General features: G+C 38.9%; 1 protein-coding gene across 1 annotated transcript in view; it reads left to right on the top strand.

Moving 5' to 3' along the window:
• Nucleotides 1-3,735: 3,735 nt before the first annotated feature.
• Nucleotides 3,736-24,156, top strand: part of LOC150083280 (murinoglobulin-1-like) — an 892,685-nt gene continuing 872,264 nt past the window's right edge. Inside the window, exon 1 of the mRNA XM_090378459.1 lies at nt 3,736-4,149. Within this exon, the coding sequence (XP_090234585.1) occupies nt 4,079-4,149 (71 nt within the window). The 5' untranslated portion in view covers nt 3,736-4,078. The remainder of the gene's footprint in view (nt 4,150-24,156) is intronic.

Genomic DNA, 24,156 nt, shown 5'->3' with positions numbered 1-24,156 from the left:
AGAACAACATAACGCGACGCTACGCAACGTTATCATTAACCTCCCCACACACACATTACACTTTTTAAATCTTTTTAAGCCTTCACAGAGTTCTGTGATACACAGAGTACACAACGCGGAGATGGGAGAAACTCCTGGGGTTGTTAGACGTCGAACACTTTACACTTTACCTATAGGTAACTCGCCAGGAGGACCGAATGTATAATCTTCCTGCTTCTATTCTGTCAGATAGTGACTGGAGGGAGTCCAAGTAGTGTGTATTGGGGCATTGTCGAGGCCACGTTATGTCAAGGAGCTGGGTACATTCTTGCCATGTTTACACTATATCCAAGGATTTCATTAATCCTTAGAGCATGGTCACCCCACACTTTTTCTTACAACTGAATACATCATGAATTGTCAAACTAATAAAAAAAACTAATGTACAAAAAGTTCTAAACCTCCCAACCACTTCCTCGTTCATTTCACAAGTATACGTGATCTCAGTTCCAATCTCAACGAAGTCCATTTCCACTTACAGTCTGTCAAACGCCATGTACTCTTTCTAATAGAATCCTAATTATTACTAGACTCACGCACTGCTCATCTCAGTTGTCCAGATTAATCGCTCTATGATTCCTTTTGTTTCAAAGTGATATTTGTGTATGTCCATTCTGATATTCTCTGTCAGAGTCTATGAAATTTGGAATCTCCTCTTTTCCATCTTCTTTGGCTTAAAATCTCTCTACCATATTCTGTTGCCTTTATCGTTCTTCCAACTCCAGTAATCACTTGCAACTCTTCGATTTCCTCCCTCTGAAACGTAACTTTCTCCAGTCCCACTTCCATAACAGTGAGGTAATTATCGTTGATGATTTTAACGTCCACATCTCTAGCTGGCTTCAATTTTCTAGTCACACAGACCCAGTTGATCGAGATGCTGAGACTTTTGCAATTACTAATGGCCTCGCGAAGAACACCAGACAATTCTAAACAAGCAGGCAACATGCTTTATCTTTTTCTCACAAACAACTTTTTGTAGGCGTACACTTTTTCTTCTGCGTACTATATACATAAATAATTAGTTTACTTATATATACACAAATTTCTCCACCTACTTTTAATTTTATCAGGTAACTATAAGTTATCCTTGGGTCTCTGACTGCATAAACAAGTCCAGGGAAATTGGGTTTTTCGCTAGAATTTGAGTGAGACAACTGACAAAACACAAGTAAATTGCAACATGTTTAATTCTAGGAAACTGACTCATGTACATACAAATTTTTCACTAAATTTCTAATACAGGAACCTCCACTGGGATGTACAGTTACAAAATTTCCTTACTATATCTCATTACCAGGAAGATTTATTTACAGTTCGTTTAAAACATCAATTGCGTTTTTCCTTCCACCTCACAGGCTAATCAAGTCATTCACAGTTAGAATTTCAGAATGCCTTTCTCCTTTCCCCAGGACTATATCTTGACTAGGTATAATAATACTATCAGTACTTACAATTATTTTTCCCATTCTCCAAGTTGGGCCAGCTCCTTGACCTTCAGGAAAACTTTCTTTAATGGTCTCCACATCTGATTTCTTTGTTCTATACCGAAATCTCCCCGACCAACTCACTCTAATACAGTCTACTCATACTAAAACTGTCCACTCACTTTAAAACTACATACTCACTTGAAACTAGCCACTCTCTCTAAAACAACCAAAAACAACCACCAACTCACTCTAAACCGACCAACAACTACGTTTCTCGCCGAACAAATCTTTATATATCCTTTCGTCCTAAATTCACCCCCCCCATCCCTTACCTTAGTGTAATCCCTGATTTTAGTTCCTCTGTCCTTGACCTTCTCCGTATTTTATTCTCCTGGTTCGGCCCGTTCCGGGGAAATTTAACCTGAAACCTCTTCAGTAGGCGGAAGTTCACCCTCCGTCCAAGAATTTTGTCTCGCCCTTAAGCATTTTCCTGACGGCTTATTTCTAATCCTATTTTAATTGTTCGTTGCGTGTATAATTATTGTTCACTGAATTTGTCTAATTTGTCAGAATATTCCAATGTTAAATGCACCAATATATATTATTATTATTACCTTATTTTTATTTATTAATAAATTTTTTTTTTTTTTTTTTTTGTTTTAGTAAGCCTAAGCTTACACTTTGTAAGTACACGGTCGAGGTGAGTAGTCCTCTATGTACCCAAGATCACAACTTGGTGATAGTTTCTTTTCCAATGGAGCCTTTCTCTCGTGCAATTCTCAACTTCTTGTTGTTTGGCATTAAAATAATGAAAAATAGGATCATCTGCGAGACATCTTCTCTTCTTTTCCTTGGTCGGATTACTGTTTTAAACCTTTAGAAGTCAGTTTTTGCTCAAATCGTGTCAGTGAAATTATTCTTGTGAAGATGAAATTCTTTATTCCACTCTATACCTTAAAATCTCGTCCTTCATATAAATCTTGGTTTCAAATAAATATACTAAGGCTTCAAGATATGAATGTTGCATATCGCAATTGGCTTGTATCCATATCTGCAGGTTCATTTGCTGCCTACACCAAAACTCCAAAAACAATTGTAAAGCAGTTATTAATCAGTCCAAACAACATTTCGAACAGGTTAAAAGTAGAACACTTGCTTCTTATCCAAATGATAGTTCAGCATTCTGGTCTCTGCCAAAGTTATTGGCCGCAACTTTTACCCATCTTAATTCCCATCTCTGTCAAAACCATGTGGTTGTATTGCCACCATAGCCAAAGATAAATCTGACTTGCTAGCATCCTACTTTTCTTCTACCTCATATATTGTTGATGTTGATAAACACTACCTACTATTTTCAGCACACTCGAAATTATCCAGAAATTATTTCTGGCTTTTTATAGAGTTATGTATTATTACAGTGTACCACAGCTGGTTGAAGTAACGTTTAAGATTGGTTGATTGGTTTAATTTTTTATGGCGCCTTGGCAGTATGATAAACTGGCATTTGTCGAAACAGTTCACCTAATTGATATTAAAAGTATTTTTTTCGCAGGAAATAGAGGGAGATATTTACGATTTGGCACGGACGAAAGCAAGAGGAAGGCAATGAACAATGAACGAGGATTCCCTTTTGCATTCAAAATTTCATGTGGACTTCATAAGTGGAGGTATGTAAATATGAGTCTCTCGGGAAGAATCGAACTAAATATATATTAACTGCATAGGCGCACTCTAAAACATCTTTTGGGAAGACAATACCCCTCAAGAATGTTTTATTTTTATATGATATAATTGTAGTGTCATGGATTGCCGGTAATAACATATAAATTAAATCTGAGTGGAATTATATTTTTTCATGAAATTATCCAACAGAATTTCTTCATTTTACAAAAAAATATTTATATAATGCAAATTTTTTTATTTTAAAAATATATGTAATGAATTTTGGGCATAACTCGCAAATCCGCTGGATTACCTGTATGGACTAGTGGGGAATCTGAGGTTCTAGTTTAAGAAACGCGGAACTATACCAAATAAGCCGCGGCTAAACAGATTGTAGATGTCGCAGAGAATGAGTTGTGCAATATGCTATTACTTGCGAAGATCACTGCCTCATATGCAAAACTAACATTCTGGAACGAACTTTCTCACGATCCAGATCGTTTCGCTTCCTCCGCTGTGCCCTTTGACAGGAAGCACATCTCATTCGCACGTGCATCCTCTTTATCAGTGTCCTTTAACCCCCAACTTCGGCGGTCTCTGGCTGACCTCCCAGGGAGTCAGTATCAGCAAGCCCAGACGTTGGAGTTCCGCCAATACTAAACATTATTCGTAATTTGATATTCGAGAGCAACACGTTGTTATTAAGCGACTGTTGTGGTCTGGTCACCGCAGTGGAGAAATGGCGTACTTTCGGTAAAAGCATTCATTTTTGAAATACAGTTGGAAAATTTCATCAATTTTGGAAGTAGCTAAACTAAGGTTTAAAATCACCTCGAGAACTTCAGTGATTTCCTCTTTCAATAAGCAGCAAACCTCAGTTGTAGTTGTCCCTTCTAGTTTTCGCCGACGGAAATTCAAGACGCAGTGGAAGCTTGAAGTCAATTAATATGAAGCCTGGTTTTTTGTTCTATGTTTTGTTCAGTGTTGCACCCTGGATATCATTGATATACAGCAAAAGGTAAGGTAAAACCTTCTTGCCATCTAAAAGAAGTAGTTGATTCTTTCTTTTAAATATACACATTTTTAAACTACATCAGATCTATTACGCGAGTGTATTTGAAACAATTGATTTAAATCTATTACTTTTTTTTTTATTTGTCGAAGAATTTTAGATTTTGGGTTGTACAATGAATAAATTAATTCTATTTATCGCTAGTTTTTCAGCTTAGCTTAAAGATACATAATCAGCAAATTGGAAATTCGTATTTTAAAGGAGAGCGCGATGATTATAAAAAGAAAGAAAGAAAGAAAAAGAGAAAAAAAAAAAAAAAAAGAATCTTATGTAAACTCAGTAGAAAGTTGCGAGACTACGGTTTGAATTCGGATAACTGAGCACTTAGATGACGAAAAAAGAGTCCAATAAATAAGTGCAATTACAGATATTACGCACTGACTACTCACAGACTTAGTTATAATAGCAATTATCATATATCTAATAACTAATTAAAAAGCTATATATTGATATAATATAAATAATATTAATAAATAGACAAGTGCTACTAATGGCGCCCTCGTGGGCAGTATAGTTGGTGGAATCGCCGTTCTCCCCACACCGCGTGAAAATGACTTGAGTTCCAGTCTCATCGATGACATGAGGATGATGTGGGATTCTCCATGCTGATGGGATTCTCCCCCTTGCTCAGAATAATCACCTGAGAGGGCATAAATTCAAATTGAGGAAAGACAGATGTAGGATAGACGTGCGGAAATTTGCCTTTAGCCAGCGGGTGGTTGGTTGGTGGAACAGACTTCCATCCCGTGTCGTGGAAATTGATAGCCTAAATAAGTTTAAGGCTAAGCTGGACAGGTATTTCGAACGAACAGAGGGGTGAAGTGGAAGTGGTTATTTTTTTTATTTATTTATTTATTTTATTTTATTTATTTTATTTTATTTTTTGTCTGATGCTGCATAAGCTTGCTTTCTTGCATCAAATGCCTCTACTAATGCTAATGAGGAATTTTTATGGGTCTTTTTCCATGTGTCTAGGTTAGTCGGTTTCAGGCGAAGGTAACATAATTTTTTTCTCCGAAAAACTTGGGTTTTTCGTCCAGCAAAACAGAAAATCGACCAGAGACCACATGCAATTTACAGACAGTATACATGGAGCAATATGGCCTTAGTGGCTGATGCTCCTAAAACCCTATTAAACGAAAATACCAATGGTATGTTATAGTATTATATATATTTTAAATAATACTGTTAAGATTCATACACTCACGAGCCAAAAATTACAAGCATTTTTCAATTGGCATCAAAAGATAATTAAACATACGGAATGCAAAAATAAAGTGTCACATGGTATGATCACAAGTTCCTTGATATCAAATAAATACCACTTGCTTACTCGGATCTTCATAGTTATGACGAAGACAGGTGACCTGTGCGATTTTCAGAAACGTTGGAGCACTTCTTTTAGTAGGAACCACAATTGAGAAACCAAGGAAATCACTGTTGTGTCGAAAGCTATTGTTATTATTGTTGAGTTTTAGGCGCATCAGCAAATTACACCACATTCATTCATATACATTGTCTGTAAATTGCATGATTTCCATGGTCGATTTGCCTGTTTTCTGGAAGAAAAAACCCCAGTCCCCGGAAGAAAAAACCAAGCAACCATAGCCTAAGACTCGACTAACTCAGCCACATCGTGAAAAAAATAAATAATAATAATAAAAGCGCATAAAGGTTTCTCGCATCATTCACGGAATTCAAACTCAAGTCTTTTCCACCAGGGACAACTGTACTGCCCGCGATGGTGTGTCGAAAGCAACCATCTAAAAAGTATGCAATGAGCGGAAGACGAAAGGGAGAAATGCGTAAGAAAGCTAGTACTTCAAGGATGAGACCGCAGGAATTTAAAATGAATTGTGCGTCACAGTAGAAGGTCCAGTTTGCAGATAATGACTAAAAAAAAATTCGATTTAGCCAATGAAAACTAATTTTCAACTGAATTATGCCGTAGGAGTTCAAAACAACTGTAGAATTAGACGAACCCTAGAAATAATTCATCTGCACAGTTATATCATTCGCTGTGATCACTGCCACCTAGCAGTTCCTTTATCTGCAGATTCTTATTGCATGAAGAATCACTACTGATAATCAGATCAAGAGTATTACTCCCTCTAGTTGCCTTCCGAACATACTGATGTAGAAAACAATCATCTAATAAATCCACAAAAGCCTTGCTAGTGTGTGATTGACCAACCCACAAATTCTAGTCAATATCTGAAAAATTAAAATCCCCCATTATAAGACTCTCTGATTTACTGGCCCACTCTATTTCCCTGTACAGTTTCTTATTATACTCATCCGAGTCATTAGGCCTATAGCACACTCCTACTCTAAATTTTGATCTCCCAATGCTTATGTCACACCAAACTGACTCGACACTGCACTGTCCAGCGATGTCTACTGGCTTCACTTCCTTGGATTTTATGTGTTTCATAATAATAGCATAACCCCTCCTCCCTTCCTATCCTGTCTATCCTTTCTGTACACATTGTACTCCCCAAATTCCAGTTCTGCATTCCTTATATCTGTGTGACATTACGTCTCTGATATCCCAACAATATCTGCCTTTGATGTTTTGAGCAATTCATCAAATTTATATACCAAACTCCTAGCATTGGTGTACACACAAGTATACATGCACCTGTTCCTCTTCTTAGCTACCCTAACACAACCCATATGTTTATTTGTACCGCAATGACTCCCAGCAGTCTCTGAAATATCCCGCATCTTGTTTTCCAGGCTGCTGCTCATTCCAATAGAAGCAGTGCAAGAATCACTTTCACCTCTGCCAATGGCTGCTGTTAATCTATTAGTCCTTGTGTCCCCCTCCAAGCTAGCAATTTTCCGACCCATGTAACACTGTCTCGATAGCATCAGCAAATATTCTTGCACCCTTTCTATTTAAGTGTATCCCATCAATGTAGAAGCAGTCTTTCCTGTTAACAAGTACAGACCAGGCTGAAAAAAATTCTACCCCTTGAGCCTTGCACAGTCTTTCCAGGGCCAAATTGATCGACAAGGCTCTCATCATATACTCCATTCTATCGTGTCTGGGCAGAATTGCAGACCTTTCAAATTCAATCCTAATTCACGGCTTTTTTTCAAAAGTGACCTGTACTTGTTAAGTAATTCTGCCGGTCTCCTACTCTTGATATCATTAGTACCAAGTTGTACAACAATATCACCTTTTGTGGCCTTAAAAGATTATATCCGCTCTACAACGTCATCAACCTTTGCCCCTGGCAGACATACCCTGGTCCTGTTCCATCTATCCTTTTTACAAAGCATGTTTTCCGTTTCCCTGACAATAGAGTCATCAACAATTACTAGTTCCTGTCGGACAAAAGCATTCTGCCTTGGGGGATGCCGCTGTGTTGTGTGATGACCAAGTGCAAGCTCTGGCGTTGATGTGGGCAGCTGAGAGCTTTATGGGCCTCTCAATTTAGATCCTTCGAGGGCATCCACCCTGTCCTTCAAGCTCTCATATAGGCCCATAACAAAGCTGCGTTGTCGCCTGATTTCCTTACACTCCTTACATCGCACACACACACAAAGACATCCCCCATGGCAATATCATGTCCCATACCCGATTGTCCACAAACATCATGCAAGCAGTGCATTTTAAAAGGCTGTGATTCAGAGGGCAACTTCCCCCCCCCCCCCAGTTCTCCCCTGAGCCACAGCACTCCTATTAGCTTGAGCCTTTTGTTTTGCTGCTCTGGTCTGAGTCATGATTTCGATTTAATTTCAATAAAATTTCAATTTCAGTACAAAACTATAACCCTAAACTTGTATCCCAACACAGTTATAACGCTATATATATATATTTCAGTATCGAGTATTATCTACGAATTCCGTTTATCTAACTTCCTTATCAAGTATGTATTAATTAATTATGTTATGTTTGTAATCTAAGTCATATGTATTTAGTTAAAAAGTACAATTTAATTGACAATGAAGTTTAACAAGATTAATAGATTTTACTGATTGATTGACAATATTATGTTATATGCTATACTATACTAAGCTTACGCTATCTAGTTCGGGATATAACGTTGTACCATAACAATGGCGGCAAGTTATGAACGGTAAATCTACGGACACTTACGTATTAATTAACTTCCAAATCTCGCTGTCTCAATCTAGAATAAAGTAAGGAACCTGACTAGGTCTATAAGCTGCTTATAGAAAATAATTTGATGTAACAATTGGTCAATAAAGGGGCTAAATATGGCGAAAAAACTTTTCGTTCAATGGAGCTGCAACACGTGGATTTGATACTCTTACCGATACTAAGTAATACCTACAAAATATCTATCTAAGTTAAACTTTAAACTAAGTATCGTAACTACGAATATAAAGCTACTCTAGAAAAAAGGTTAATATGCCAATTTAAGCTAATAAAACAGAAAAAACTTCTCTATTCCAGGAGCAGTAAAAAAACTTCGCCTGCACAAGGCTACTCTCAAGAACCATCAAAGTTACTAGCGTCGTAACGAGTTGTCGTATTCAACTATATAGACTAATGTAAACTATATTAGACTATAAATAGACTCATACACCAACCATTTCATGGTTGGTGTATGAGTCTATTTATTGCTAAAATATGAATTTGCCCAACCTCAGAGGCCTTTTTCAGGATGTCGTAACGAGATTAGAACCCGGTCCAACAGGTGTGTTGTGAGTTTGTGTGTGTGATAACAGTGATTATAATCACTGTGAAACCGTACGCAGCCGTTTTTACCGCGTGGCTGAGTTAGTTCGTCTCAAGCGAGAGCAGCATGAATTTTTTCAGTGGGTTTTCGCCCAAAAACACAGAATTTTCGTCCAGTAAACAGCAATATGACTTAAGTTGCTGATGCGCTTAAACCCTACAACAACTAAACAAACTTTAGGCAACATTGAAGAATCTGAGATTTGGTATGATGTCACCCTTTCACCTCCACCTTTGATTTCCCCTTCTTCCAATTTTTCTGCCTCAATTTTTCTCGGCATTTGGGGCTACCCCCCGGCTTGGCCAAGGGCCAGCCTCATCAGATGTTCTTATCTGCTCCTGGTCAGGCTCCTCGTTCCGTGGATAGATGCTGGGAGGTGCATTTCTAGGTGATCGCACCTCCCAGTAACTACTAGAAGAAATCTTTATTGTACAGTAACGATACAATAATGTGCCCCCACGGCCAGGGGCTTGACAAGGTTATGGGGTAATATAAAATCATGTACCGTATAACAAAAAGATAACATAACTTGAAATTAACTTAAAAACGTTGCATTAAACCATGCTATAGATATATCCAGATATATAGCTATGAGTATATACATACACTGGTGTGCAAAACTTAAGGACCAACACTATTTCTAAAGGTTACAACCACAAAATCTTTACTTAAGGTACTTTTTACTGATGAGAGTAGATTCAGTCCTAGCAGCGATTCTGGACGTCAGCTAATCTGGCGAGAGGTCGGCACACGGTATCACCCCGCAAACATCACTGAAACGGATCGATATAGCGGTCGAGGTGTTCTCGCCTGGGGAGGCGTTATCTTGCATGGACGTACACAACTCCAGATACCGGAAGGCAGTACTCTAACCGGTCCATGCTACTGTACTGAGATAAACCTTCCCCATGTGCGTGTGTTCCGAGGTGCCATTGGCTTCGAGTTCGTGTTTATGGATGATAACGCCCCATCCCATCGCACTGCAGCTGTTGATATGCTTTGGGAAAGTGAGACATTGTTCGTATGGATTGGCCTGCCCGTTCCACTGATCTAAATCCGATCGAACATGTGCGGGACGCTCTGGGGAGACGCCTAGTAGCACGTCCACACCACCAGAAAATATTCACCAGCTGAAGATGGCGCTGACAGAGGAATGGACGATGTTACCCCAAGAACTTATCAACAACTTTGTTCTAAGTATGGACAAGCAGTGCAAAGCCTGCATCGTCATTAGGGGTGGCCATATCTCCTACTGACGACCACCTCTTCCCTTTGTTCCATCTTTGGCAGTGATGCATCTGTATCATGGCAGCAAATGCTATGTTGCCATATTTGAATAAAGTCCCTCTGTATCGTTTTGTTTCCTTCATCATTTCTGTACCTCACGAGGTTCCTTTGGTGTGCTTTTCCCATATCGAAGCCACTCCTATGAGAAGCTACAGGTGAAAACCTGACTGGTTTTCACCTGTAGCTTCAACTGGTTTTCAACTCTTAAACTTCCGATCACTACCTTATGTGAATGTTAACTGTACAATAGGCTTTTTGCATTTTTTTAATTATTATTAATAGCCATATGGTGCAAGGAAGTCTGAGGCTTATGCTGCACCAGGGAAAAAAAAAATTCCCAAGTTACCCTGAGAGAGAGAGAGAGAGAGAGAGAGAGAGAGAGAGAGAGTCAAAAGTAGAAGGGAATCACCAAGAAAGAGAAGAATGATGATATCCATCTCAGGACCCTGGGTGTGCCAAGCCCATACTCGCCAGATGTGAGCCCCGGGGTTAATTTTTTTTTTTTGTCTAGAAATGTATCTTAAACTTCGAACAATAGAGAAGAGGAGTAAAAAAAAACAAAAAACTTATGCTGATACTTGATTACGCTCTTGAACTCTATTGAAACTATTACTTACGTATTCTGTGCACCTATCACGGTTATCAAAATTATAAAATAGACCTACTTACCTGACAGGACATACCTAGATAGGATATCTTGCTAGATAATCCACTTTCCCAGAAGAACTGATTTCAAACCAGAATGACTTTACGATAGGACTCATCTGACTGGACTACCTGATTGGACTTTACTGGCCGCACTTACCTGACGATACGAACTTGCCTTCTCCTTCCATGGATCGGAGTTTTTATTTTCTGTTTCTCCACAGCTCCTAAAGGGGCAAAAATTGTGGCCTCACGAGGCGAACTCTTTTGCTGGTACACAGGATTTGGGTCTCCTGTGGTACGGTATTGCTGGCATTCACTGCTTTCTCCATGTGAGTGCGTGATTATTATTATTATTTTTTTTTAATAATAATAATAATAATAATTCAAAGTAATATAATAGATTGAATTTTTTTTTTTGAGTCCCCTCCTCTGAAGTTAAAACGAGTGCCTTTATCTCTACTGCAACGTCTTTCTTCATCTTCCAGCTGACAATTGCACGAACACTTCATGACTATGGTTCGCGAATCGGGTTAAGTCCTGTGATGTCATTTGATTCGTTATTAATTATGAGGTAAAGAATATTTTCGCCCCTATTACTTTCTCTAACATGCTGGTATAAATAATAATCATCTAGTTTAATTAAAAGTTTCATTCCCTATTATGAGTTTCCTTCCCTCTTATTCCAATCAATTAGGGCAGATTGAATGGGCCAGGGAATTTAGCCGAATATTATTATTATTATTTCTCCCTGATTGGGGGTTCCACCTCGTGACGGGTATTGTGTCAACCTGTGGTTGATACAATGATCGGGATGGTCGTAACTTGTTGCATATGCCACATCTCTTTGATCTGTCTTAGGTTCGTGTACTTCCTGATTTTTTCCCCATGGGTTTTCTGCAGGTTGCTGCCAGTGTTGGGTACTGCTATGGCAATCAGATAGGTAGCAATTTCCTTCTTGTCCACAAGGGTTATGTCCAGTCTGTTGTGCGGGATTGTCCTATCCGTTATGTGCTTTCCCAGTACAGCTTGTGGTTTGGGGTCTCTAGTACTGCCTTTGGTTCGAACTTGTACTACGGTACACTTTCTTCGACCAACTGATATTTCCTTGCTAGCGTCTGATATATTTATCCTGGTTACATGGTCATGTCTATGAGTGTACTCAGTCTGGGTGATCACCTTGCATTCCGCGGTGATGTGTTGGATCGTTTCTGAGGCCAGGTGGCATCGTCGACATTTGTCATCTGACACTCCCGGTTCCTTGGCGATGTATTTTCTATAGTTCCTGGTGTTGATTACCTGGTCTTGGATGGGGAGCATGAATCCTTCAGTCTCGGAGAAGAGCATCCCGCTCATGAGCCATGCATTGGAAGCAATTTTATCTATGTGATCTTGATGGGGATCATTGTAGTGTCTGCCATGGAGTGTCTTCTCTGCCCATCTTTCTAGCTTCGTTTGTACCTCCTGGTTGGGCGGGGACTCTTCGCTTAGGTTCAGTGGGATATATCGTTTGTCTAGCTTCCTTAGGACCTGGCTTGTGGAGTGCTGCTGTGTGTTTTTGGAAGTAATTATTATTATTATTATTATTAGGATGGAGGGTGATAGAACAGTAAGCTCTTGCTTAGATCACCTTATAACAAATATAAAGTTGGAGTATGCTAATTCTTACATACTATTAAATCAATTTTCAGATCACAGAACATGTATACTACTAGTAGATATGTACTCAAAACAACATTCATGTGAAGATATAAAATTAACAAATGTTACGAAGAAAAATTATTTATTAACAGGTAAACTGAAACAGAACATAGATAACATGTTAATACAAGAGCAAGTATCTAACACAACAAATGTAAATGTCTTTTCAAATAAGATAATACAAATGATAAACAATTCGATGTTTAATACAGAGAGAAAAGTAAATCACTCAGCTTGCAACATAAATTCTAGGAGTAGCAGGATTAAGCTTAAGAAACTTTGGATGACTAACAAAATAGAAGAATTAATGGTAGAAAGGGATAAATGCTTCAGGCCGTATATAAATTGTCCATCAAAGATAGAACATTATCACAGTGATAAAACACTCAGAAATAAATTGACCGGTATGATTAGAAAATAAAAAAACGCTTATTACAATCAACTTTTTATGGATAAGCAGATAACTCAAAAGGATAAATGGAACATTATAAATAACCTGTTAAGTACAAGGAAGAAATTAACAAGGGGAAATCAAATTAAAACACTATTAGAACAGATTTCTGGTACAAACAAACAATATGAGACTGCAAATAGGTTTGCTAAAGCTGTATTAGATCTCAATAGATATTATATTCATTATTGCCAAAATTCCTATAATCAACAAGATAATCTTCCTCGGAGAGTGAATTCTTCTGTAGTCGTAACTCCACAATATACTGAGATTCTTAAGATTATAGAACAGTTAAAGAACAAGAAATCTTACGGACTGGACTGTATTACAGTAACCGAAGTAAAGAGAAATAAAGAACAGTTCTCTATTCTCTTGGGGAGCTTATAGCATGGATGTTAGAGTCTGGAAGCTATCCTACAAATTTACTTCCATTTAAGGTAATTCCTATATATAAAAAGGGATCACCAGATGACTTTTGCAATTACAGACCAATAACAATACAGTCAGTTATAAATAAGATAATAGAAAATTATATTTTTTCCCATATAAGCAAATATTTACATCAATATGGACTGTTAAAAACTCTCTATTCTCATATCAGAAGGGAAAGATCACGTAGACATTATTAGACAATTCTGTAGACTCTTTTAACTTACATTTAAACAACAATAACTTCATTATGATTTTATTTATAGATTTGACCAAAGCATATGACTTAATCGGTATTCCAATATTGCAACAAAAATTACTGAAATAGGGTATAAGGGGAAGAATCAATCAACTCTTAGCATGTTATTTAACCAAAAGAAAAATAACAGTTGAAGTAGAAAATACAAAGGGAAAATACTATAATGTAAAGAGGGGAGTACCTCAGGGCACTCATGCAGGGCCAGTCACGTTCAACATCTATATAAATGACATATTCGAAGTAATAAAGGACTCCTTTATAAAAATGTATGCAGATGATATAATCTTATATACAATTGGAAAGAACCTGACAAAAATGGCTAAAGATTTAAAGCAGGATGTAATACATTTACAAACTTGTTAGCACTCAGCTTTGAAAAAACAAAATTTTTGGTAATTAGACCTCCTCATCAAACCTTGGACATTCATCCCTCTATTAAATTACATAAACATGAATGTCTACATGATCAGAATTTCTAGAATTGCAAATGTCTAACTGTGGAAGAAGTTTCAAATCATCGTTACCTTGGGTTATGGATTGACTTCAGGCTAAGTTGGGCAATGCATATAACAAATTTGTATAAATAAATGAGATTTTATGTGTACCTTTTTTACTACATTAAGAATAAGTTAAATCTTAGAACAAAATTACTTTATATTATGCATTAGTGGACTCTCAACTCAATTATTTAGTAAATGTATGGGCACGAGCAAATATATCTGAAATAAGGGTAATAAACAACTTAATTAACAGGATTTTGAAACTTTTAATGAGGACAAACTCTTGGAATGACCTGAATAAGAGAAGACAATTTTTGTTGAAATATAAAATACTTTATACAGCTCAAAAACTGAAGTTAAATTTAATCTTGAAAAATCTTAACACTATTTTTGAAGAGTCGAATCTGCAAAGGAATGTCTCACATAATTTAAGGAACCCAAAAGCAATTGTTTTGCCTCTCCCTAGGGTACTAAATAGATTTGGAGATACGCATACAATGAATATAATAAACAACTTGTTGGCTAGTATAGATTTCAAGCTCAGGAGAAGTTATTCAAGCTCCAAATTAAAATTCTTAATAAGAAAATTTTTGATACTGTATGATACAGTAGATTATAATTGCTATGCAGATAAATTGCTATCTCTGTTTGCAGTGTGGAATGTACTATGTGTTGTGATTTCATTATCTTTTCTGTTAGATAACAAATTTGTATGCAAAAACTGTTGTAAATGAAGAATTACAACTTGTTATCAAGAAATTTACTATTCTTAACAAGTTCATTTATTGTAAACAAATTGTCTTGATGAAAATAAATTGTATTGTATTGTATTATTATTATTATTATTATTTCTCCCTGATTGGAGCTTCCACCTCGTGACGGGTATTGCTACCAAGCGCACAGGGTGGTTGTTGTTATGTTTGATGTTACTGTTGGTCGAGGAACTCTCTCACAATCCTACAGGTGTTCAGGATTGCGACTTTCTGGAGTTCCTTGTAGGTGTTCGTTGGGAGATCTATTGCTGCTAGGCTGTTATGTAGGGTCTTTGGCACCATACTTGTGGTTGAAACGATGAGCGGATGGTCGTTACTTGTTGCATATGCCACATCTCTTTGATCTCCCTTAGGTTCGTCTACTTCCTTTATTATTATTATTATTAGCCATTCGAGTGTTGGCATTCGAGGTGAGCGGACACGTTTCGTCAGGCCTCTTCAGTTTAGTGGATTGGATTACTGTCGATTACTGCTTTTAAATAATTGATTTATTTAGTATATTGTTGAATTATTTTGTTATAGGTTTTCCTGTAACAGTTTGATTTTTATAATATTATAGATATAATTTTTAAAGTGAATTTTCATTGATATTTAGATAATTTTATAATGGTAATTAAGAGATCTCTCTTAAACACCTCAAAGGGTATCGTGACTCACACGGAAATAGCCGATGTCGATTTACGTGTGATTCATGATTTAGTCCGTTGCGGAACCTGTGGAATGTTTTCCAAGGTCGACCTAGTGACTAATCATAATTCACCTGGGGATTCTTTTCTTTGTGATGGATGTAAGGAGTGCACCGATCTTAAATTACAAATTGGTGCACTGATGGAATAATTTGAGTCACTGAAAAAACGGGTGATTGCCCTCGAGAATAATGCATCTGGGAGCTCGTCATGGACTCAAGACTCCAACAATCTACCAAGTGATGCACTCCCGACTCGAGCCTCAAAACAGAAAAACCAAGTGCAAACTACTCTGGTTCAAAAGGACTTTGTTTTATTAGGAGACTCTATTGTCAGGGAAACGGGGATATTTTTTGTAATAAGGATAGGTGGAATAGAACCAGGGTATGTCTAGCAGGAGCAACTATTAATGATGTCACCAACAGATTGTCAGATTTTAAGGGGGGGGGGTAAAGAGAATATTATTATTCATGTGGGGGTCTAATGACATTAAACGTACACGATCTGACGATTTGTTGGAAAAATAGAGGACCATGCTGAGGAAATGCCACGAGCTAGGCCACAATGTCTATGTGTCTGCCATTCTGCCCAGACACGATAGGAGGGATTATATGTTAAAAGCCTTGTGGATTAACTCAAGACTTGAAGGACTCTGCAAGGCTTTAGGGGGGAAATTTCTATGAGCTTGGCCCACACTTGTAGGTAGAAGGAATTTGTTTTGTAGAGACGGGATACACTTCAACAAAGGTGGCGCAAAACGTTTTGCCAATATTATTGAGGATACCTTAAAGGTTCAGAGAAACTGCTAGTAAGGGGGGATGTGAGTAATGCTGACAGGCGTTTATTTGATAATATTGGTCAAAGTAACTCTTGCATATACCTCAAGAGTTCTTATCTGTTTCCCCAACTGGATATATTATCTAGATGTTCTGGGGCAGAAAAGTTTTACGTGAGCAGGTAGCTAATTATTATTATTATTAGCCACATAGTGCAAGGAAGCCTGAGGCTTATGCTGCACCAGCAGAAAAAAAAAAAAAAAAATTCCGAGTTACCCTGAGAGAGAAATAGAAAGGAATCACCAAGAAAGAGTAGAATGATGATATCCAGCTCAGGACCCTGGGTGTGCCATGGCCATACTCACCAGATGTGAGGGAATCGAGCCTAAAAAACTTCAAGGGTTGTTAAATGTACAAGAACAGTAAGTCTTAATTGTTTATATAGTAATGTTAGAAGTGTCATGAATAAAATGAGCGAATTCGAACTGCTGGTTAAAACAAGTAATGCGGACATAATAGGGCTTAGGGAAACATAGTGCCTCCCGAAAATAGGGGATGATGAATTTCAGTACGGCTTGTATAATGTATTTAGAAAGGATAGGGTAGATAGAAGGGGTGGTGGAGTAATGCTTCTTATCAGAAGCAGCCTGTATGCGACGATAGCTTTCTCGGATTCAGATGTTTCACGTGCTAGTATAGAATCTGTATGGTGTGAGATAGTTGGAAACAAAGGTATAATACGAGTAGGAGTAATCTACAGACCAGGTGATTGTGAAGATTATGACGAAAGCCTCTACATGCAAATGGAATGGGCAAGTAAGCGTCAATCTCTTGTTATGGGTGATTTCAATTTGTCTCTAATGGAGTGGAGAAAATGGGAAGGAAACTCGACATGGGGAACAAAATTTTTAAATCAACTAGATGACTGTTATTTGTATCAACATGTCAGGGAAAATACTAGAGAAAAGAATATTCTATAGACCTCATCATCACCCATGAATCAAATGACATAACAGGGCTGACAGTAGCAGGAAGCGATCGCGGAGTTCTACGGTGGATGATGATGAGAGAGGTAGTTGCAGTAAAAGGCACAGGAATTGGTTTTAATTTCAGAAAAGGAAATTATGATGCCTTAAGGTGCTACATGGCCTCTACTAACTGGGTAGATATCGCGCAGAGAATGAATACATTTGAACTGTGGTATGCTTTTAAAACATTAATCACAGAATACATTTGAATTTAATCACAGAATACACAGAATACGTTCAAATGAATACATTTGAACTGTGGTATGCTTTTAAAACATTAATCACAGATGCCTTGAATGCGTACATACCATTAAAAAAATACTCCATGAGGAGGGTTACAAGTTGGATGAATAGTGAAGTTGCCACATTACTTGAGCAGAAAAAGGTGGCATGGAAAAGTTACAGAGCAATAAAAAGTACTGAAGCCTATAACAGCTACAAGGTGATCTGTAATAGAGCCACAGAAAAGGTTCGACAGATAAAGGCAGTTTATGAGAAATCATTAGCAAACAGAGCAAAGAGGGGGGGAAAGGAATTCTTCACATATATAAATGCCAAGAAGAGCAGGACAAACCAGATCGGACCTTTACATAAGGGAAAGGGGATAGTATTAAATATATCAGCTGCCGTTGCAGATGAACTCAACAGTTATTTTGCATCGATATTTACAAATGAAAAACCTTTTGTGGCAATGGAAATTGTGGGAGCGAAGTTGAAAAATATGTAATTAATGATATTGAAATTTCGCAAGATTATTTTATGAAAAAACTTTCGAGCCTACAGGCCAGTAAAGCTCCTGGAGTTGATGGAATATACCATATAATCCTAAAGGAGGCGGCAAGTTCTCAGGTGGTAGATGACTTTCATCAACCGGTGAAATACCACCACTTTGCTTATTGGAGGCTTGAAGTGGTGAAACCCATGTTTAGTCTCTAGAGCAAAGTTTCCGGCATCCCCCTCCCCCCATACTTATCCGTCAACCCATGCACGGTACTAAGTACTATAGGTTTTGATACCTTTCGTGTTTGGGGTTTTCATAAAAAAAAAAAAAAAAAAAAAAGTGAGTGCATTGAACCACTGAGGCTAATTATGCGAGCATCACTAGACTCTGGGGAGATCCCGTTGGATTGGAAAAGTGCCAATGTATCTCTCATACATAAGAGTGGTTCTAAGAGTGAAGTGGGAAATTATCGACCTGTCAGTCTGACTTCAGTGGTAGAGGAAATCATGGAGGCAATGATCAAGGGTAGAATTCAGGATCATTTGGATAGAATTGAAATTCTCAAGGATACTCTGGTTCGCTATTTTGAAAGGGTCACTCATGAGCTGGATTTAGGGAACAATTTCGACGTTGTTTATTTAGATTTCAGCAAAACGTTTGACTCAGTTCCACATGAGCGGTTGCTTTAGAGAACAGTTGGAATCACTGAGGAAAGCCTTAGATGGATAGCTGGATGGCTTCAGAGCAGGAGGGTTGTGATAAATGGCTATTTCTCAGATTGGGTTGTAAGAAGTGGGGGGTTCCCCAAGGATCAGTATTAGGACCACTGTTGTTTTTAATTTTCATAAACGACATTGATGAAGGGATAGAGGGCGTGAAGTCTAAATTTGCAGATGACGTTAAAATTGGTAGAGTAGTTAATGATCACTGTCAAGCTGAGCTTCTTCAGAGAGATCTAGATAGACTTCAGGAATGGTCAGAAAAATGGCAGCTATGCTTTAATCCAACAAAGTGTAAGATATTACACCTGGGAAACAGTAATCCCAAAATAACTTATTCACTTGGTGGAGTTCAACTAAATCCAGTACTGGAGGAAAGGGATTTCGGTGTTACGATACGGTCAGACATGAAATTATTTGAGCATTGTAAACAGGTTGCAAGGAAGGCCCATTGTGTCCTATCGATGATCTATCGAATTTTTGCAAGTAGAGATAGGGACGCGATAATCCCATTATATAAGGCTTTTGTTAGACCACACTTGGAATACTGTGTTCAAGTATGGAGACCGCACCTAAAGAAAGACATCGAGCTTTTTGAAAGTGTGCAAAGACGGGTAACTCGCCTGGTGAGATCGGCAAAAGGGTGTCCATATGAAGAAAGACTTCGAATATGTGGGTTGCAGAGTTTGGAAACTGGACACATTAGAGGAGATTTGATTGAGGTGTTTAAGGCTGTGAGAGGCATCAGTAAAATGAATGAGGACGGAATTTTCAAGATTATAAATGATGCTAGAACTAGGGGACATAAATTCAAGTTATGGGGGGAGATGTTTAGAATGGACTGCAGGAAGTTTTATTTTAGACAGCGAGTTATAAATTACTGGAATAAGTTGCCTACATGGATGGTAGAGGCTGACAGTTTGGGGAAATTCAAAGGTCATCTGGATAGTACCTTCGGATGAGGGAAATGCATAGGATGATAGGTTTAATTTCCTTGTTTTTTAATTATTATTATTTATTTGTTTTATTTATTTATTTTTTATCATTGTTTTGTTCGGGTTTTTTTTTTTTTTTTGGCTGGTGCAGAATAAGCCATAGGCTTTCTTGCACCATGCGGCCAATACTAATACTAATACTAATTCCAGAGGATCGTTTCGCGGACCCGCTAGCACTGGTCTACGGACCTTCAGGTGTCCGCTGACCCTAGTTTGGGAACCGCTTACTGAAAAGTACTAATGCTCTGGACAATATCCAAAATATTTCCAAAAGCCTCCAGAGACGTCTGATCAGGTAGTTGTCGTTCATGAGATTCAGGTCACGTCCATTCTGTCTTGATTGCAGTCTTTGCAAATGGTAGTCAAATCCAGTGTTTGTCGCGGTTTCATCACTGTTGTCTGGGAAGTGGCGTTTACTGGCCAGATCTGTTGGTCATTCAGTAGTCGCGTTTCGGTTAGGTGAGAGATGTCAGAGTTCCCGGCACATGGATGGCTGGACCCAGGGTATCCGAGCAGAACATCGCCCAAAGCATAACACTGCCACCACCGGCTTGGTTTCGTCCCACGGTGCATCCAGTCGCCATCACTTCCCCAGGTAAATGACGCACACTTACCTGGCTGTCAACATGTTGCAAAAGGAAATGTGATTCATCGGAACGACCTTCTTCCAATCACTCAAGATCCAGTTTCGATGCTCGCGTGCCCGTTATAGGTGCTGTCGCCGGCGAACTGTGGTTAGCATGGTTAACTGGGAGCGGCTTGCGGCTATCCAGCCCCATTTTTAGTATTGTTCGATGTACTGTGTGTTGTGACACATTACTCCCATCACCAGCATTCCAATTACTGGAGAGATATGCTGCAGTTGCCCTTCTGTTGCCACGTAACATCCGGGAAAGCCTTTGTTCACTTCGCGCATCGATTAGCCGAAGTCGTCCAACACCTCCCGGTGGTTCGAGGGTGTTCCCTCCTCAGATCACTTTTGGTAGGTACTAACCACTGTTGACTGTCAGCATCCCACCAGCCGTGCTATTTATAATGTTTTTGCTCATCGCACTGTACACTGAGGAGCCAAAACATTATGACCAGCGAGTCGTTATGCAAATCGAAGCAAATGCAGGTGAACTACGGCACGTGTGCTGATTGAGACATGGTATAAAAAACATCTGATACTGAGCTACATTAATCAGCGTTACTCTTGTTCTTCAGATGGAAAGGCAGCTTACTTATGGGAGTTTGACAAAGGACAAATTGTAATGGCCAGATGACTGGATTAGATCCTATATGAAATGGCACGGCTGGTGCAATGCTCATGGTCAGCCGTGGTTAGTACCTGCCGAAAGTGGTCCGAGAAGGGTAACCCGTGAACTGGTGGCGAGAAAGGGTTGGACGACTACGGCTCATCAATGCTCAAGGTGAGCAAAGGCTCTTCCGGATGATACGTGTCTCGCAGCTTGAGGCTTTAGCCCTAAATGCATCTTAGTCTAAATACATCATAAACCATCAGGCATCTCTCATATTGTGGAGTTATACTTCATAACTCTTTTGCCATCATTGCATCACTTGGGTACCTACCCACCCACCGACGAAGGGCCAAATAGCCCTGAAACAGTGCCGTCTGGGTGGTGGAACCTATCTGAGAATAAGTAACATTAGTCTTCTCCTTAGGTGAAGCGTTACTTATTCGAAGTAGTGCAATGTCATGGCAACTCGTTGTGAATGTATTCACAATATGAGATATAACTCAAGAAGTGACGCAGCAGAGGCTGTATTGCAGGAAGTGTGAGGGGGGGTTATGCAGTACCACGGTTAAAGTGGTTAAGGTGGGCATATGTGTTAAAGCACATTTGGACTGCCCTACGGGGAGCCCATGCAGCGGCTGCCTTAGTAAAGTTCAATATGTGAAGGTTTACTGAACTACTAGGAGAGGAGCAGACTGGTCCAACAGTATAAATAATAACACCCTTTTACAAATTGGTAATCAAGCACTTACAAGAGTTATCTGCAGGCGGTTTGCACATGGTAAACAAGCTTAAGATTTCGGAAATATACTGGAAGTTATCCGACATGAATACACCGCCAGTACCGGTGCCACCCAGTTCGCTGAGATTGGATGTGACTCAGATGTTGGGCAACCTACACAATCATATAGGTTATGGGTCACGGAAAGCCCTGGCATGGAGAATAATACACGGACACCTGCCAGTGGAGAAGAACAAAGCCAAATTCCGAGGGCACATGAATGTCGAGTGTTTTTACTGTAAGGTGTGTGAAACAGTGGAACATGCATTCTTCTCTTGTCCGGTTATTCAGTGCATCTGGCTTAGGGTACACAAAACAATGGGAATACCACGCTTGACTAGGGAACAAGTACTGTTCTTACAGTTCCCGGCCCCGATTTCCAGAGCGACGCGCATCCTGATATACCTCTTAAATGAAGGTAAATATCAGGCTTGGAAAATCAGGAAAAGAAAAGAAGAAGGCTCTGCAGAGGAGGTGTAAAAATGCATCCTTCGAATGATGCATGCTCCAATAAGAAGATTTTTGCTACTAGAATTAGTACAACTTCGTAAGCAAAGATTCTTACAATTATAGTGTTTCCCCACACCATTATGTCGGCTAATAGATGACAACATATATGTGCAGCTTAGATGGTAATGATCAGTTTAGGCTAGGGAAGTGTATGTACCAAACAGATTAGTTTAGTTATTAGAGGAAAGGGACCAAGTCAGCTGCAGGCATTTGGTCTCTCTCCCAGATGAACGGCAGCTGAGCTTTGAAGGCTGCATGAAGCAACAGGAGTGTGGAAGAGGGGGATTACCCTAGAACCCATGTAGGCCAAGCCAACTCCAGGCGGCCGCCAACCAGGTGGTCACATGGACTGGGCCTTCCTCGGAGTGTGTCAATGGGAGAGTGAGCAGCCCAATCGGGTTGAGGTGTAAAGATATGAGCGGATAAGAGTGTCTGTCCCCGTCTGCTCATTACAGGGAGTTTTTTTTTTTTTTTTTTCGGCCATACAGGCCGCTAGGTAGTCCCAAAGCAGGATTCATATAGGGTCCTTGAAGGTAAATTCCATATAAATACAGTATCTGGAAACTGTAAAAAATGTCTGGTCTAACCAGCAAGCCTACCTACCCACTGATGAAGGCCAAATAACGAGAAACGGCACCGGGGGATCAATTTAACCATCCTTGTAGGACTCCGATTGGGTAATAATAGTCCCCATTAGGGGGTCGCATTGCCCATTCGGGGCATGGAGTTTTGAGTTCAGGTGAATCACAACTAGAAATCCCTTTCATTATTCTATGGCATCTTTTCCTCTCCCTCTCTTACTGTCCCTTTCCTACCTCTTTTTTCTTTGCTCAGTCTAATAGGGATATTGAGGATAGCAGACATCTTTATCCAATACTATTTTCAAAAACGGTGCTGTCTGGATGATGGAACCTATCTGAGAATAAGTAACATTAGTCTTCTCCTTAGGTGAAACGTTACTTATTCGAAGTAGTGCAATATCATGGCAACTCGTTGTGAAGGTATTCACAATATCAGATATAACTTAAAAGGATGCCGCCTTATAAATATTCTGTTTATTCAGAAATGGCTGTGTATTAATGATGCTATTGCACTTAATATATACATAGACTTTTGCGGATTTATTGGATGATTGTTTTCTGCAGCGGCATTTTCCTGAGGCAACCAGAGAGGGTAATACTCTTGATCTGATTATTAGCAGTAATCATTCGTGTATTAAGAATCTGCAGATAAAGGAACCACTGGGTGAGAGTGATCACAATGTACTGATGTGGGATTTACTTAAAGATATAATTACGAACAGGGGTAAAGGAAAGGGTTTTTTTTCCTTCCGTAAAGGTGACTACAGTGGTCTCAGACAGTTTTTAAATTCTCTACAGTGGGATCGACTGATGGTGTTACCAACAGCAAATTCTTAGTGGGAAGCATTCAAGGAATTAATTGTGGAAGCTACTAAACGTTTCATATCTATTAAGAAATAAGTTCAAGGTTTAAACCTAAATGGTTGTCAAATGAAATAATGAGACCCGTGACAGACAAGAAAAATGCAATGGGATGCATTTAAATTATCAGGCGACACAGAAGCCTATGGCAGATATAAGCTAGTCTGTAATCAAGTCACAAAGGAGGTTAAGCAGGCGAAGACAGATTACAAGAAATCTTTGGCAAAGGTGCTAAGAAAAACAGCGTGGATTTCTTTACTTATGTAAACTCTAAAAGGAAGGGGATTAATCAGATTG

The sequence above is a fragment of the Mastigoproctus giganteus genome, chromosome 7 (assembly GCF_048544385.1).
Source record: "Mastigoproctus giganteus isolate SK-2022 chromosome 7, ASM4854438v1, whole genome shotgun sequence".
Lineage (NCBI taxonomy): Eukaryota > Metazoa > Arthropoda > Arachnida > Uropygi > Thelyphonidae > Mastigoproctus > Mastigoproctus giganteus.
Note: the sequence above shows the minus strand (reverse complement) of the source record. Positions and strands in the feature narration are given on the sequence as shown.